The sequence below is a fragment of the Nothoprocta perdicaria genome, unplaced genomic scaffold, assembly GCF_003342845.1.
Source record: "Nothoprocta perdicaria isolate Ctin4 unplaced genomic scaffold, notPer1 scaffold_182, whole genome shotgun sequence".
In the NCBI taxonomy this organism is placed as follows: domain Eukaryota; kingdom Metazoa; phylum Chordata; class Aves; order Tinamiformes; family Tinamidae; genus Nothoprocta; species Nothoprocta perdicaria.
The window spans coordinates 929,231-948,490 of record NW_020455005.1 but is presented as its reverse complement, the minus strand read 5'-3'; the positions used below and the strand labels follow the sequence as shown (position 1 = coordinate 948,490).

Here is a 19,260-nt window from a genome sequence, read left to right as displayed (position 1 = left end):
TTTTCACTGAAACATTTTATTCTCAGCACAGTTAAGTGAGAGACTTAATTACATCCATGCTTCCTAAAGCAAAGGCATATACACGCTGTGGGTGGCTCTTGAAACCCTTCCCTCTCTCTTCTTGTGGTGGTCCCTAAGTATCTGGCAGCAGGAACAGCTCACATATATGGCTGCAAATGCTGACTCTGAAAAACATTATTCTCTGTGTTCCCACGGCACAAAGCTCGGTTACGGATGTCACCAAAGGGAGGCAATCACCACAATTAGCATGAAGCTTCCAGTTGAAATGTCATTGGAAAAGAGAAAACACAGAGGGGAGGTTAAAAAAAAGCACAACAGATGGAAGAAAACAGAAAGAAAAAAGCTCATACGGATTGCATTGCACTGACAAAAAGATGCAGCTAATGTCACCAGTGCACTAGTTCTTGGAGGAGGTTGAAAACGGTCTCAGAAAAATATCAAAACTACTTTTTGAAATAAGAGCAAAAAATAAAATAAAAACACTTCTTTGCCAATATTTAGTATGTCTTTATGCATACCTTTGATCACCTACTGTATTTTCTTTGTTCAGAACTATCAAGTAAATCTGAATTTTAATAGCACTGAATAAACTCTTAACATACAATGTAGAAAAAAAATGTCACCACTTTCTGAGATGTCTTTTGGAAATGTATGTTATTTTGCCACAACATAACTAAATTGTGTTAAAAAAACCCACAATTTTAGCACTCTTATCAGAATAAATTAAAGCTGTAGATTAAGACAAAGCATGCAAGTTCACAAAAATAAAAATTAAAAAATAGAAAAACTAGGCACATAGGGCACAAGGAGAGATTTTTATACCACAAAATTCAAAAAACCTTGACCATAAGCTATTTGGCCTCTAGTAACTCTGCTTCACCTAGATTTTGCCATGGAAAGATAATATCATAATTTTACAGACTACTTAAGTCCAGAAATTGGATTTATTGCTATAGCTGGATACATCCATTTCTCAGGGGCTGGGGAGAAAAGTTATGAGATGCTCAGAACCTGACTTGAGTGAGCACCTGGCATTTTATATATTCAAAGCTCCAGAGATCTCACCAGTTCCAGGTACAAGTAATCAAGATGTCCTGCAGAACAGTCTCAGATCAGAAGCGCCCCCCCCTCCCCCCCAAAAAAAAAAAAAAAGAAAAGGAAAAAAAAACCATAGTGATCATGTTCATTAAATGTATGGTTTTGTACTAACCAGCTTGCCCAGCATCATATATGAACTCTCTAAGGGAGAAAAGAATGAATCCAGTTCCCAAAAGCCATATAAAGCTGCCTTAATCATGTGTGCTGAAGTACAATCATTCACCATCTATCATTTCAACAATCAGAACAGTGATTTTCACTGTACAGGCCTAACTGTAAAACATTCTTAGTCTGTGCTGGAAAAGTGTTGTGACAAGATGGCAGGGAAGAGGGGGATGCAGACCCACAGATACATAGAAATTAAAATTCTACAGGCAGTTTCAAATTCTGATACATCCTAAATTTCAACTGCTCAACTTCAAATGCATTGAGTATTTTCTTTTAACTGCATTAAAGGAAAAACATCTGTGCGTAGTTTCCCAGGTTCACAAAAATGCTAACAAATTAAATTCTCACATGCCCATAAACTGGGTAGAAACACTTAGCTCTGCACTTCCCTCTGCATGTTGAGCTAATAGAGCATCTGTTGACAGTGGTAGCTTGTTAATCTCTCAAGTGGACCAGCATCAGAGAGGAAATGGGTTGATTGAGTGGGTTTCATGAAGACTTTAGCAGCACAGAAATGCTGAGGTTCTGGAGTCTCAGGAGTCCATTCCAGCTGCTGGAACAGGGAGCAGTATGTCCTAGCTATGGCTGCTAACATTTCTATAGGCAAACCTCAAAAGTGGCACCACCGCAGTCTGGTGAGTGGTTTTCCGAGTGGTATTTTTTGTACCTCAACACTGCATTAGAGCATGAACACTTAATATGGTGCATCTGTTATGCTTAAATGGTGAATGAGAGAGTGGATTAAGTCAGGCAAGACAGTAACCAAAGTTTGTTCTCCATACACTCTGGGAACAGGAAGACACTTAAGATGACCGATATGGTATCAGGAGAAAATTCCCTAGAGAGTCAAAAGATACTGCATGAAGGCCCTAATTTTAGGATGAACAGACTGAATTGGATATACTAAAAGCTCTGTGTGGTGATTAAGTCTTGAGGGTATAGGAGAAGGGTGCAGACAGGATGCAGGGAAGCAATGGCAAGGCCAAAGGGATTACAGGAAGTTTTATGTTACTCAGGACGGATGGTACTTGAGGTTGGCAGTCACTGCAGAACATGTATTACTGGAATGAAATAGAAATTGAAGAGAGTAGTCATGATAACCATCAGAAGTCAGAGGTACAGAGATGACACTGACTTGAAGTACCTATAGGAAAGTATCTGCTGTCTGGACAGAAGAAAACAAAAATCATCCAAATAAACCGGTCTCTTCTGTTTTGCTCCCTCCCTTTCCAGTTCCCCCAACCACCATTAGCCAAATGGGCTAATATGGGCTAATATGAGCACACTGCTCTTTACCCCTTAAGTTCCCTCTACCACGAAATGCCTATCTTGCAATTCCACTGAACAGAGTAGGATGAAGTGAACAGTCCGAAACCCCTGTTGTCCTTCACTGCCTGTTCTGTGCATTGACCCCCCTGGTTCAAGTTCCTCAGCACTAGGAATCACCACTCATTGTGTCTACTTTTTTTGAACCATTTTCCATAGGGCTGACCCCTTGTTCCACATACCTCTGTTTTGTCCTGGTCCTTTTTCTTCATAATCTGTCCTAGGTGTTTTCTGTCCATGTTGCCATATACTCAATTCTTCATTTTATAACCCTGAGATGCAGTCTCCTTGTTCACAGATGTTCCCCAGTCCCATACCTGACTATTTGCAGCTCCACCTGACCATCACTCCACCTACAGCTCCTTGCTCTGCAGGCATAAACTATTCTTCTCAACCTTTGTTTCAACCTGTTTCTCCCAAATGGGCTTTAGACCACTCTAGTCACTTCTGCAGACAGACTTTAAGTCCCATTTTTTCCTGGGTGTCTTACAATCAATATAGATCCACTTGCTTCTCTTCCCTTCAGGCTTTTATTGACTCCTTTCTCACTTTCTCTGTCCAGGTGCTTACGACACCTATTTCAAAGGTACTTTTCTACTGTCAGAAGGCAATGATACTGAACAAGTATATTCTGTTCCAAGGTGTCCTCTAGAATATCCTTTCTCAAAATAACATCTATTTTAAAAAAGCCAGAACCCACCATACACACACTTAGAGACACAACAGCAAGAACAAGATGGAAACCCTTTTCACATTAAATGATTGTGCTCCCACTTTGCAAGAGTGATTTTCACATTTATTGCACCAAAAAAAAAAAAGTAAATGAGAGTAGAGTTCCAGAATCTGTAATCTTTAAGGTTAAAATAAGAGCCAGAAATGCTTACCCATATGAATGAGTGATAATCAATAAATGCCCTTATGCAAAATGATATGATGCTACATGAACAAATCAGTACATCATACAATACCTGTTCAATACCTATTAGTAACTGTTATACCTACATAAACTATTACATCCTTCTAACAACCTCTTTTTTCCTTTTTGGTCTATTTTTAAAGGAACATACAGGAAAAAAAATCTGTAGATACTGCAATGTCCATCCATTTCCGAGCTTTCCATACGAATACATATGAAAATAAACAGTTTTTGTTGACTTCTCCAAACCACTTGTTAAAACTGCAGAAAATGAAAGGCAAATATTATAATTACTGTGGGATGGCCATGGAGTACATGTGCTTCAAAATAAAACTTCTGGAAATAAATTCATCAGGAGTACCTAAGAACATAGCCTTGTCCTCTGTGAATGACGTATAAGCACAATGAAAGGCCCAGAATGGAGTAAACTCCAAACTGCTCACACTGAGGCATACTTCTGCCTCCACTATGCCCCATATAAACGAAGAAAAATGACTTATTGGACAAAAGGTGGCTTTACAGTACCTTCAGGTGTAATAGCACTAGGACACATATCTTTCAGGAGATCTCCCAAAGTATGCAGCTGTCCTCCTGAATCAATTGGTCGAAACAGCTTCTGTATAAAAGGCCTTTCTGTCGTTGCCTGTTAAGACAAAGTTGGCAAGTCAAACACCAAGTCAATATCTAGTACCATTATTTTGGAAAGACAGGAGATAGGGCAGAACAAGAGGTGGCCACAAAAGAACTGCCAGACATTTCCATTTCTTATTTTTTTTCCACATTCCATTCACATACTGGAAGAGAACTGTTTGCTTTTTTTTAACGTTAAGTGAAATGACACTCTAAGATCATTTATAAACAGTGTCACGGAGATACAAAATGTGTTAAATTTTTATTAGCTTCTGTTTTTGCTACAGAATTCGCTACAGTAAAACATTTAAATATATTCTTAGACTAAGTAAATAAACTGTGAACATAGATTTAAGACTCAGTATACACTTAAGTGTTTGGTGAAATCAAAACAAGACAAAATATTCTAGAAAATACTGAATATTTATCTTCCTCCTTTTACAAATGCATAAGCACTTTGAGTGGCAAACAAGCATTTTTATTGGTGGAGCAAGGTGCAACTTTTCTAGTAGATTTGCAGAAAACTCAAATTGCTTCAGCCCCAAGAAAGAGAAGTCAAAATTCAGGAGTACTGTGCTCTGACAGACAGCCTAGAGTCTTATGTCGCTTTAAAAAAATTTGCTGAGATGCACTCAACATATACATATATATATATATATATATATGCGCCCCATTTCTGCTGCAGATAGGTACTATGCTCAGAAATCCAAATTGATTTTGGCTACAGCCCTCTGAGATCTGCCTCCAGAAGAATTTGTGACAACGTGCAAGAAACAGAAGAGCCATAAGCAGCCATTGCCAGCCACTGTCTGGAACACGAGCAATAAAACTCCCAAAGCTGCAAGAAAAATGAAGTAGCTGATGGTTTCTGCACACACCATCCTCTAAGCACCATGGTTCTGTCAGGGTAATGACACTCGTGCAGCCAAAGACACTTCAAACACAGCTGGCTACCACTTGGAAAGTGCTACCTGTCCCACTGGAGTGACAAAAAGTAGTCACTAAAAACCACATACACCCACACCCTGCACTCAACATCAAAAGTATTTGGCTTCCTCATGGAGTTGGGGGTTGTGAGGGTGGGAGGAGTGACAGCTACACAGCGTAGGCTCGCTGAGAAGCATCCACTTGCTACTTATTGCCAACAGTCTCCAATGAGGGAAAAATAATCTTTTTACAGTTTTTCTTCTGAGGAAGTTTGATCAGAAGGAACAGAGCAGCTGCTCTGGTCAATTCTTGGTGTCCTCAGAGAAAGGGAGCGGACACATGGTCAGGACTAATGAAACATCTGAAGACGTGAAAATGATGCTGGGCTCATGGCCAGGGCATTCACCTCCCACAGCTCCATGCTACAGAAATGCTCTCTTTGACATTCTAGTGAAAGAGAGGTCCTTCAAAGTATCATGCAAAAAGAATCTACAACATTGTTACAGCAAAACAATTTGCTATTATTTGCTAGTTTATCTTAAAACAAAGCAAAACAAAACAAACAACTCCGCCTTCCCCCAAGTCTAATCACAGCTCGCAAGTGCTGGCCAGCTAAAGCAAAAGAAGGGGAAAGAGACCTCAAGGAAGAAGCCAAACAGAGGTGGTTATAATTAGTAAGTTTTTAAGATAAGAATTTCCCAAGCGCATAATCCAAGGTATTCTGTTCTTTATTAGCAAACTTTTTTTCCTCTATTTACCACAATTAATGCTGTGTTACAGCAAGAGTGAAATATACATTTTCTGAAGTTTCTCCCACATAGCCTGAGTGCTACAAAGCAATATCCTCAGCTGTTATCATGCCACGTTTTATATAACAAATTCAGATTTATACTTTAAGTGCTGAGCAATGCAGATGTGGTAATGTAAATAAAAATCACTGGTTTCCATCAGTGTTACAATGATAAAAGTAACTGCATGCTAATTGTTTATGCAGAGACTGTGGTTCATAAATATAATTTTACAGAAAGAGTGTTTCCCCAACATGCTTACATTTCTTCCCTCCCATGAAGGAGATGGGAGGGAGACGCATTCAGAGAGTCAAAAGAAAAGTCCCATCGTATGACCTAGAAGTGTAATATAGCAGCATAAACCGATTTTGAAAAAAAAATTTTTTTTGATCTTTGATACCATAGTTGCTAGTGACAGAGGAATAACCTGACTACGAGTAGAGTTTTCTACTCTAACATTTACTCTAACAACACATGAAGTAATAACTAATACAAATACTTATGTACCACCGTTATTTGTACAGTTTCTACTATCTGTAATTCAACCCACAAAGGCATTCCTGCATAAGCGTTAACTAACAACGATTATAAATAATCTAAGGCAAGTTTATAAACATTTATGTACAATATCCATTGCTGTTTCCTACTAAGATTTTTATATCTTCATCGACATACAACACTTTTTTTGTTATTTTACATCCTGACTCTAATTTAGTGATGTGATATGCAAAACCTGTTGCATGCCTCTATAGGCACTACAAGTAAAAGCCCATCAGTGATGGCTCATGACATACCCGTAACAAAATTGCCTTCAAGTATATTAACACAAGTTGCAAGGTCAGCACCTGGCACAAAATTTGTAACGTATTTTTAAAAAAAGAACAATTTCTTGAAAGTAAATATACAATTAGAAGTTAACATTTTCTAGAACACTCTTCTTACTTTATTAGGACAGACTGTATCATGCTTCTATATTATCTGTACAGCACCACAAATCTGCTTTACAGAACAAGCTAAGACTTTGCTCTTTTTTGTAATGCAGGTTTAAACAATAAAAGCGATAGCTGAAGTGAAAAAAAATTACAGATATTGAGGCGTAGTGTATTCCTCAATAGCTCTAGTTGTTGCATTTGCAACAGGAGGCTGCATTTGCTTTTGCCTGAAATAAATTTAAGAAACTAAGGAGTAAGGTAAGAAAGGCCAGTTCACTAACAGTGACTTGCAAGATGGTCCCGTCTCCTCTGCCCAGATACCCTGTGAGAAAGTCACTCAGCCTCCCAGCTGTCTCTGTACTCCACCTTTTAAACTGACAACAGGACTTCTACAATACACACACATACACACACACAAACACACACTGCAATGAGAAGAAATAAACTGAAATATCCAGGTATAATAGCACTGAAAAGAGTTATTAGTGAGCTGACGTTATAGGAGGACCTTTAAGGCACTATAAAGTCTTAGAAGATCAGAGACAAGCTATATAGTTACATATTGTGTTAGCAATTAGAACTCTCTTTCTTCACAGTCATCCTGCCAAAAAGAAGACTCAGCTTGCCTGCTCCTTTTCAGGATCAACAGAACATCAAACACTGCAAGAAATCCACAATTTAATTAGTCAGACATTTTATACAGGATGCATCTTCAAATGAAAAACATAACCCAAGGACTGCTGGGTTTTAATCTGGAAAAAAAAAAAAGTCAGTTACCGGTACTTCCAACTAAAGGAAGGGATTTGGTTTTTTCTAACCAAGTATTCTGCTGCTACTCTAACTATATTCAAACGAAAGTTACTATATATACTGAACCCAAAAAACAACAAAACACTCTAACTCCCACATATGTGAATAAGCTGGCAACCTATAACCAATAAATCTCAGTTTTTCTCAATTTTTTTTATGTTTTCATAAATCGCCAAGTTATTGTGCTTTGCATTGAAAATTAAAAAATCCGATAAAATCAAATTTGAACTTGTTTAAACAAAATAGACTCAACCAAGAAGCCTTAAAAGTTCATATAATGCTTAAAGTCTTTTTTTTTTTTTGTTTTCCTAAATTTTCCCCCTGGAAAAATAGAGAAACCTGAACTAATCCATGGAAGTTTTAAAATGTTTTTAAGTATTCAGTCAAAAATCCATTTTCCATATGCTTTTTTTTAAATTTTGCTTTGTAAAAGTGTTTTCCGTTAAAAATATTAATACATAATGAAAAAGCGAGTAATAAAAAGGTGACAAATTAACGTATTCAGTCACAGAACTACACTGTGCTTGTCCATCTGAAAGCATAATACTGTTAAGCCACATGTGAAATCCTCTTCCTTCACTGCCACTGATGCTGAAAACTCCTTTTTCCCCCCCTCCCCGTCACATTTTTTTCAGGAATATATATTAGGCTTCTTTTTGTTTAGTATTAAACTCAAATGTCTAATTATTTCATTGTGGAAAAGGCATAAAAGAAAGGTGTGGGTATGTTTATTTTTCTAAGTCTGCTTACTAAAAGCTAGTCAGGTTAACAGAGTGAGGGATTAAATAAAAATTGCAGATGAATTCAAGTAAGAGAGAATTTTAGTCAGAATAGGAAAGAATTAATTTCTAAGTGTATAGGAAAGGAAAGCAAGCTCTGAAGAGCTAGTCCAAGGTATTTTCCTGAACTGAACCTACCTTTCGTTGTCTAAAGTTTTACGATTATTATGAAGTTTTCTATAGCTGATTCACCTGCTGTTTATTTTGGCTTTTCATTCAGAAACTAGTCACATTAAGGAAGATCACTCGACTCTTAAGCTACTGCCATTCATCCTGCTACCTGTATGTTTTGGCCAAGAGAAACATCTGCTTGTCTTCTGGAAAAACACACCAGTGAATTAAATACTGTGCCACGGCGATAGCTTCTATGTGTATATGTGACTAACAGCAGATAGGCAAAACAAACCAGAAAGACAGTTCATGCTCGAGTGACACAGAAGGGGCAGGACATTTAAATAGCCAGGCAAACACTGACTAGCATCACCCAGAACACACAAACAGGTGACTATGCCGTAAAGAAACCTCAGACAGATTTAACCCAACTCGTGTTTATTGTTCTGCATAGCTGGGATGCCTGTAGGCAACGTAAGCTGGTGATCTTAGCAGAAAACAATGATGATTTACATGCAAAATTGCTTGCGTGAACTCAGACCTCTCGTTCTTCCCCACCTCCATCCAGTGCTGCTGTACTAAGCTTCCTATCTCCAAGCTGCTGCTGCTTAAACAAACCAAAGATAAACAGAGAGACATCCAAATACCTTTACAATGGCCAGTGTAACTCAGATTAAATCACTTTTAAAAATGAAAACACTGCATGCCTTTCTGTAAGCAGGCTAATATCTATAGCAATGAGAGATTTTTGAATTTGCTGCACATCAAATATCATTACATGATGTTTATTTAAATTTTAATTTAATATTACATGATATTTAATATTCTGAACCATTTATATTTTGTGCCATCACCTCATCTTGTAACAGAATTACTAGTGTGATACACCCACATACTAACTTCCTCCACAACAGAATAAAGGTGATCACGTAAACTAGAAATATCAGTAATGTTTAACTGGTACTTATGAGTGACTCCTATTTCAGCATTCAATTAACAGAAGCTTACAGAAAGTGTTAGGCAAGCACATAGCAAAGGAATACTATTTTACGCACAAACTTGCTGTGCTAAACTACAAATTCTCCCCTTGCCATTTCATCTGCAATCATCCTCAAATTAAAAACACAGGATTTAGGACATTACTTATTCAATTGACTTGATCTCCTGTGGTCTTATTTCTTCCTTGTGGTTTTAATCTTAAAATATTTCCCTTTTTACAGTCCCTGCTATTTCCCATCATACCTTCAGATTTATGCTTTTAATTATCAGATTCTGAAAGCCTTGTTTGTCAGATGGAGTTTCTGTACTTTGCTTCGAAATATTTCCAAAAATAGTTATTCTCAGACTCCTCCTGAGTTTTTCACTCAGCACTTCAGTCAGAATAGCCTTGAAATACTCAATTTTCAAAATGTGTTCAGAAATAATAACCTTTGTTAAGGCTACAGATTCAAGTTACACTATAAGTTGAAATTCAATATCTAAGTGCCAAAATGAAAAATTAAGGTAAATTGATTTTCACTACTACATGATAATACAGCATACCTAGGCACAGTTACTGCATATGCTACCAAGCAGCTTTCAATCTACAGACAATAAAAAAAACCCTCAAAAACTATTTAAATAATATTTAAGTAATCCATGCTTGCTACTGGCTAATACAACTGCAGTTATATCCAGTTTCCAAAGAATTCAGTAAAGGGTTACTTATTCATGTCAACACAAGAAAGCTTTATCTTAATAAGCTGCAGTCGAGCTACTCAGGGAGCAGTCTGAGAAGCAGAAGGAAAATAAATAAATAAATAAATAAACAAGCCAGCAGAAAACACTCACAGCAAACACACCTGTTTGATTCTTACATGTTCATTAATTGGGGTAAAAAGGTGACAGCTTTCCTTCCCTGTCACATCTTTGATGTGAGTCTAGAAAACAAGACTCAAAAATAAGTAACTATGCCACCTTAAGCTTGCATTATATTTATTATCACTCAAATAAAACATTCTTTGGCTTCTAAAAAGCTCAACATAATAAACAAAAAGCTAGATTTCCACAGACACCCTTATTACAGCAATTCAAAGCAAGTTACCTGCTGGAAGCAAGATGCAAGATGCAATGAAAATTGATACAACATCTCCAGAACAGTCAGAGGGAGATTTTCAATGGACTCGGGAATGTTATCACAGATTTGCAATGAAGGACAAATATTTTAGTCACCTTGCACCTTCATTATTATGTGCAGTTTTTAATATATGTGTATTTTTTAAATACAAAACAAATGTGATGAATCCCAATTTGAAATAAGTGCATTGTATGAAGTGTCTTCAGACAATAACTGCAACGACAATATGAAAACGGTGGACTGCAGTATTACAGGTCAACCAATTAAAACAAATTGAGAATGCTAGTCTTCATTAAAATATTTTGGATCAATTTTTTCTCATTAATATTTCATCTGTACAGCAAGAAACTCATCATTGTCTTAAAAATAACTGTATTACTCATCACAGACGTATTCCAAGTGGTTACCAAGTTCAATTTGCAGTTTTTGTGGTAGAGTGCAAAGTTGACTTTCAGATAAACAAGCAAATAAGCTGTTCAGGATATTCATGTTGTTTTATTTAATCTGACAAAGTTAACAGATTTTTTTTTGCATAAAAAGTATTTTTTTCCCTGTTAAGTGGTCTTTTTACTTGAACACATCAAATACAATGTTTATTTTAATACTTCACAGTCAGAGAAAAGAAAGAAAATTCTCTGTTACTGAACTATTTTAATTGACTTGTATCTTTGCTCACACCAATAATTCCATATGAGCCAGAACATCTGCCATAACCCAAGTTGTTCTATCACACTTAGGTCCACAAGGTTTTCAGTGAAATGGTTCTAGTCTAAAAACTAACAGGGACTTTCAGATAAATATATGCTGAACCTGGAGCTTTCTCTTTACCTTAGGTTGTGAAAAAGATCAAGAGTAACTCCTACATAATTGCTCCAACACCCAAGACTATGCAATATGCACTATTAATGTGTAAAGGATATCTTTAAAGCAAAAGAGACCAAGTTAATTAAGCAAAAGGTGACCTTTTCTGTATTTCAACAATTTCTTTAGAAGCGCTTGTTTCACTGTTGCCAGAACCTGTAATTTCTTCTTGCTGTTTCGAGTTGAGGGAGAACAAATACAGCGTTCTCTTAGAAAGCCTTAGTTCAGGCCAAAAAAAAAGAAACTCTTACCTAAATTGCAGACCTCACAAACTGGCCACATTTAACATTTTTTTCCCCTCTTGGCAAGCAGAGAATTTACAGAGACTCAGGTGCACATCAGTTTCCTTTGGCTGGCCTTAAATCTAAGCAGCGAAACACAGGCTGCAGGCCTGCACCCATGGAAACCTAGTAAAATAAACCAAATGGATGCGGCAAATCTCTTCCTCTAAATATAAAACAAATACGTAAACACCAGGAACAGTAAATGACTCCATGAAGTCCAAATGGCCAAATCTCAACTTGGTAAGAAATATAATTAGGCTAAAGAAAGCTTCAAGAACTTGCTCTTCCCGTATAATCTAATAAAAACTTGTATAGTTCTTTCCCTTCAGGAGGCAGCAAGTGGTGCTCTTCATTTTCAGCTCAACAGGCTGAAGTATGCTCTCAAAAAAGTATTGTTTTATCAATCTGAAATTTGTTTTCTTTCAAATTTTTTCATCTTTTATTTTAAGACACAGAAAACACAATGGCATGATTTGTGTTCACACTGTGACTGATCACTCTTCAAATCTTCTCAGTTACACAGGCCTTTCCTAATATATCTCCTTTTTTTGTAGTACATCTTGGACTATTTTTCTATACCACTTACATAGTTATTAGGACTGGCCTATTCTGAGAATATTAAAAGACTACTTCTAGTATTTCCTTAACTAATCTGCAAAAGAAAAGAACCCCAAATAATGTCATCATTATGATTTTTTTCTGCCTTGAATCAGGCAAGTACTTCTTGCAGAATTTTGAATCCCTAATCTGTGCTGTGGCATCACCACATTACAAAATAGAACTAATCTGAATTATGCAAATAAAAGAGCTAAGTTACAGTTTTATATGTCCAACTAAAAACTATATAATGTATAATGTATCATAAGCATGCTCAACATACCTACCTAGAATTACCAGAAAAATTGACTCATTGACAGGATATGATGGGTTTGCAGGGCTAGCTATAAAGGTAATATACAGAGTAAATAACATTTTCTTTCTTATTATGCTCTTACTTTCTCTACTAGCTTACACATTTTCAGTTACTATAAAAGTTGGAGTATACAACTATATTATACTCTACAGAAAAACACACATTTCCATTTTTTCTTGAGTTTGTCTTAGGAATGATGCAATTAAGTGGCAAGAAGGAAGGAAAGTTTGGCTTCACTGTTAAAGCATTTAACCTGCTGATGGTGGATCACTAATATTCTTAAGTACACACAAAGATTAGAAAATCAAAACACTTATTTTCCATTATTAGCAATTACAAATTAGTATTGAAGTCACTACTTGGACACTAAAGTGAAGCTTAAAATAATTCTATGAATGCCTATATGCACACTCTTTTATGGTCCTTATAAAAGTGGTTTTGGAAACATCTTTAAATCTTCTGACAAATAAAATTCTTACTCTTAAGATTTGATGGGACATTATGAGAATTATGCAGAGGAATATTTCATACCATCTAACAGACATAAGGATCATTCTCATATAGAACAGACTATATCCCAATCACTATACATTTATTCTCTTTTAATGTAAACTATGTAAAGATCAAGGAAGTATAAACTTATACACAGACCTACATATATGTTTATCATAGTATACCCATATAAATTCAAGACACACATTAACATTAAAATTCTGATATTCCTTAAAGCACTCAAAGACACTACACAGGGTAAGACTTTAAGTGTCTGAGCATTAACGACCACCATTTTAAAAAGTAATAAAAATTATAAAATATGTTCCCTTTGGGGAAGCTTTAAAGTGTTATAGCCTGCAATTTGGCAAACGTTTTCCCCAAAATTGTTGCAAGTAAAGTTAATACATAAAACCCACAAAAACACAACCCCCCAAAACTTGTATCTTAGCCTCAGTCTCCAATTAAAACCCACAACTAGAATTACAAACACATCTGGAATAAAGTTAAAAGTTTAATGTAGCAGGGCTTACTATGCTTGTCTCTTGACAATAATATTGAATAGCTTTTGGTCACAAATGGTTAAGAAGAATTCTTCTGAACATATGTGGGTACCAACAGATATCTGCCTTGAAGTATTTCAATGTACAGAATACACTATGAAGGAACCGCAATTCTACCTTAAGTCCTTCCACAATTAGTGATAATTTAGCATTATTATAAGCTTAAGAAAAAACATGGCAACTATTTAGGTTGATTCTGCCAAATATATTGCTGAGACTCTTGACTTGCACAGCTTAAGAAGATTATTTAAAAAAAAAAAAGCCCTTTCCCATGCTATTTAAACTGGCAACATACTTGCCTTATAATATTACAGAGCTTTACATAATGCCAGCAGCATCAATTAAAATTAGGAAAAGCATTTGAAGTTAACCTCCTATCTTGTGTTCTAGTAATCTAAAAGAGATATGTGTATTTAGAAAACATCCTTCACAGAAGTGATTGAAAATTTAGTAGGTTATCTTAGCTATCACGTCACAAGAAACTGTTACCTTTTCCATAACTGTTTCTAGAGATGCATCATGCTGTCACATGGATTTTATGTCCATGCCAAATATGCTCACATCTCATCATGTTAGGGCAGAAGGAGAAAAAAAAAACACCACAAACACCTCAGAGAATCTTAGAATTTAGCTTTGTAGCATCCAGCAGGAACCTGTCACAGAACTCATAAGAAAAAATGGGATCTTAAGGAACAATTTAATTCTCCGTGGCCTAGCAGAACACTGAAATGGCTTTCTGGAATGCCAATGTTGATTCTTAAATCCCAAAATCCAGGGACTTCAGAGTTTTCTATGCAAAAGTCTGTATTTGTGACTGGAGATGCTGGGACCCTTGCAAGATGCTCGGAGATCATACGCTTGCACAACTGCAGTGGCTTTGTTTTGTACGTTCTTATTGGAGAACCTCAGCTCCACTGGGTGCATCAGATGTTTACTTCATGAAAGGGCTGCAAGCCTGGTAAATTAAGTAAAAAGACCACAGAACCACATTCCCTCAAAACTGAGGCATTTTCACACTGTTCTTCCTGAGAAGGCTGCAGCTGGTTTGTAAATTCCACTGCTGTTGGGAAATATGGATTACTGGATAGTAACTCATCTTCCTTGATTATTTTATGTCCACGGAAGTGGACATACTGTCTCCACAGTAAGAATTAGAAGAAACTCCCACAGTCAAGAAGAGCAAAATTTTAGACATTTACATGTTAATGTATACTGTATTCCTACGGTGTGGTGTAATATCCCACTTCCTCATAGGTTTGATTCATTCCACAGTTATACGTACAAATTTACTTTCAGACTTCCAGATAGTACAAATAGAAATTATGGTACTTTCTGGTACTTTCCACAAAACTAAACATTTTTCCTGATCCTGAATTTTGTATCAAAGCTAATCTGCTCCACTTACTTTACTGAAGCAAAAAAGATCATACACTACCACTGACAAATCAAAGCAGGTTCAGCTGTGGCTTATACCTCAACCAGCTTTAGCTTCTTCCATCATAATATGCTAGGGCTTTGCCTTTAGTTGAATACCAAAGCAACATATAGTGTATATACTGCACAGCCACCTAAACAACCCTTCAAGATAATGCACCTCTTATCCTGGGAAGAAAAAAAAAAATCCATACCTGCTTTTCCTCTCATTCTGAGGGCACAGCAATTCACCATGTCTTTTTGCTATAGTAAAAGTCATATACACAGTCATATAGGAACATAGTCACAAACTGCAAGTTGCAGGTAGCAAAAATCCATCCTGCTCCAAAATAAGAACCAGACTACATAGCCAAATACAAAGTGACAGTGGCAAATCAGTTGGTGTCGATTAAATAGAGAGGAGAAATCATCGGATTTACTGATCAAAGGTAAAGGCAGGAGTATATTAAAAGCATAACACTTAAATTATAAGATCCAGTAGTAACTCTATAATCTTAATTCATCTGAACTGCTGTTTCATTTATTATCTTTATTCCATCTCCAACACCTTCATATTCTTGAGAATTAACACTTCATTGAATGCATACATTAACTTTTATAAATTTAGAATGGTATATAAATAAAGGAGAGCATTACTTTAATAAAGCACTTTAGGGAAATAGAGCTACAAAAATCTAAACCTCAAACTTTAAATTTAAATTTGCAGCATGAATATTTACATATGCTATTTATTTTTGAGTTTATTAGCATAAGTCAGTTCAGAGCAAAGATGAGAGTCTTAAAATAATTTGTTTAAAAAGTAACCTACAGATTTCTGATTATGGAGGAAGAAGTGCATTTTCAAAGTAGGAATAGCTGAATATTTACACCAAATTATCAATTAGTTCATGACAACTCAACACATAATTTGACACTTTGCCTAACTTTTAAATGAATTTAAAACAAAAGTTTTAATTTTAATTTGAAATTAATTTAAAATGAAATATTGTAGTTACCCTGAATCAGGTGTCCACTGACAGCATCCTAAACTGTTTAAACCAATTACTAGCTAATTCAGAACCTCAAATTACTTTTGCCTATATGAAAAGCTACTCTCTGTATACAAACCATGCTTATGCTGAGCTTGAAAGCATTGCTGTACTTCACACGGACAACCCTGAAGAGGTCTGAAAACTGCCCAGCTTGGTAACAGTGCAGCCACAGGCCTGAGGGGCTACCCAAGTTAAGGCTTTATAGTCTCACCCTGCTCAAGTTCATACAACTCATACAATAGTTTTCCACTGGTCAGAGTGACAGGTTTCCAGATAGCAGCTTTTACATAAACTTCAGTCACACATCTGGCAACAAATATAATTTCTTGATTTTTCTTTTAAGCTCTGCGAAGCCCCGGTCCTGTGCTGTGATTCTTAAAGGCACAAGGCTGATCTCTCATATGGTTTCTTTGAAGTCTTTCATCAGGACTGCATGAACGCCCCTTAGCAGAAAGCACCAGCTTCAGCAGTGGATGGGTTGACGTGAGTTATTTTACTTTGCCCTTAAGTGGACCAGAAGGGCTCACACCATTATGGAACTCCAGCTCTGGTGACAGAGACCATCAGCTCAAGGTGACAATTTGTTAAATTGCTATGAAAAGTAAACATCTCGAGCACAGAACTGAACATCAGTCAAGGTCAGAAAGCAAAGTATTCATGGTAATTTGCAGATATTGCTGCCCACACAGAATTCTCCCTGAAAGTTTGCTCACTTTTACAATGATGCATTAGGAAAAGTACTTGTCTACCAAACCTTTCTTACTTTCTTATTCATAGAGATTTGATTTTTGAAGGAATTTGAAACAGATGAAAATGTGCTATTGTTTCTTCAATGATGAACTGTTGGTTATGAGAACTAAGTCATTTTCTATAGTCTTTTTATTGTGAGCCACTTCATTTTTACTTTTAAGAACACAAATAGAGCTGAGCACAGCTCTATCCAACAAACTAAACATAATTTGGCAAGAGTCTTTCTATTCACTCAGACCTGCACTTTTTAAAAGAAAGCTTTAAGAAAGAAATTGTTCTTTTTTCAGCAGGAACTATGTGAAACTGGCACTTTTTAAATAAGAAAGTTAAATGCAGCATTACCTACGTATCCCTTCCCGAGCATTTTGCACGGGCCAAGAGATGGCAACTTGTTGTGTTGTGCTGCCACCTTCAGGTCAAGGGCAGTTTTATTTTCCTAGCTCTTGTAGTGGAGTTAACATGGCAATTTTAACTTCTGACAAAGATTTTCACAGACTTGGAGTTTCAAGAAATAGTTCATTCTACCCTACTGATATTTCATGTATTTTTAATCTAAAATCTTGTATAATCAAGCTTTATTTTTGGCCTCCCACGCTTTAATACTAGCCTTAAAGATTATCAAAATATTAACTAACAGTTAAGAGGAAGACAAAGATGAAGACACAGGCAAGCAAGCCTTAAAGAGCTCAGTTTAGCAAAGAAAACCAAAGCTGCTGAACTCACCTCTGTATGTGAGCTTAGAGGTTAGAAAGTGAGAAGGTTTTGAAGTGGCAGAGGGCAAAACAAAACCAAAAAATTAGAGCTTAAGTCAAACACAGGATTGAAAAGCAAAGAGATTTCTGCACAAAAGAAATCAAGAGCTTATTAGTACAAAAATCACTTGCAGTTTTTACAGGTGGGTCCAACTTCTGAAAGATCTGTTTGGATTTAGTTTCTGAATGCTTATTGCACAGCTCAGTGGTGGTGATCTGCAGAACTGCCGTGGTCGCTGGAACTGGTTATCTGAGCTCTACCAGTGAGCACGGAGATAGGAGGAAACCTGCCTTTCCCAGGTAGGTTTCCCACTGCCTGGGAAAGGGCCCTGCTTTGGCTTCCAAGCCAGGTACCGAGCAAGGGAATAATAAGGGCTCGCAACAGTTTGCTGCCTCCTCCTGCCTCCCCAGTTCTGGGGTACAAGTCACAGTAGACACCTCAATGCTGCAACTTCAATCTCAAGAGCAATGTGTTGGATTTAACCAGGATAGTACCAAATAAAATAAATTTCACAACACTAAAACAGATATATATCAAAACAACTTGTGTTTGCATGATCTATTGGAAAATTTTAGAGGACTTATGATAGGGAAAAATCTTTTCAAAGCCAAGGCCTATGACATAATTAGGTAATAAAACTAATAAATCAATGGCCTTGGAAAATAGAGGCAAAACCTCATTCCGGTACAATGGCACGTCCAATAGCCAAATAAAGGAACAAGCAAGCAAGCCACCCCACAATCTCTACTGCGGAGCTGTCAAAAGCCTACTTAAGTCAAGCAAGACTTGAACAGCTCAGAAGGCTTCTTATCATGAATAGTCTACATTCATTCTCTCACACTTCCATAGTTTTACTTTCGAGAATGAAAAGCCATTTCACCATTAAATCCTACGCACTGGAAAGGCATTTGTAGTGCAAGACAGCAGACAGTGGTTGATGAGGCCAGTCTCTGTCAGTACCTAGAGACTCTGCAGCCTCCAGCTAGAAATGCCCTCTTCCAATGCCTGGAGACAGAGAGGTTGCCGCAGCCTGAGGAAAACTTCTTGCCACTTACCAGTCTGCAGTTCATGCAGCAGCTTTTAGATGCATAATGTACTTCACACTCTACTATTACTTTCTCTGAAACAAACACAACAAGCATTCTCTTCAATAGTACTGGTAGAGCAACGAAAGTGTTCACACAACTGTCAGCTAAAGATAATGTCTTCTCTGGCACAGGCAATGGTGGGGTTTTTTTCCTCCCTCCTAAGCCATGTGTGAATAAGGAAAAAGTGTCACAAAAACATTAAGGCTGTTTTTTAAAATTGCCTCTGGTAGAAAGTCTCCACCTATCTCAAAGCTTCATCTGGTGAGAGCTCCTTAAGAAGCAGTTTACACTATGGTAATAAAACCTGCTGAATCTCTTAGCTTACTTTTAGAAGCTGAAGCTTTTAAAATGGCAATTCAACTGGTCATTAGTGACACTATCTATTTCTTTATTTCCTATGGTAGGTGCTAAGATTCTAGTCCTATCTTAGCTGCTACGCTTAACAGAAGAGGTGCGGGACAAAGGTTTA

General features: G+C 36.8%; 1 protein-coding gene across 2 annotated transcripts in view; it reads right to left on the bottom strand.

The window, feature by feature from the left end:
* The window catches only part of ATG5 (autophagy related 5), a 66,489-nt gene that overhangs the window by 19,914 nt on the left and 27,315 nt on the right, over nucleotides 1-19,260 (bottom strand). For both annotated transcript variants that reach the window (XM_026036637.1, XM_026036638.1), the window contains exon 7: nucleotides 4,055-4,172. In XM_026036637.1, the coding sequence (XP_025892422.1) occupies nucleotides 4,055-4,172 (118 nt within the window). The remainder of the gene's footprint in view (nucleotides 1-4,054; nucleotides 4,173-19,260) is intronic.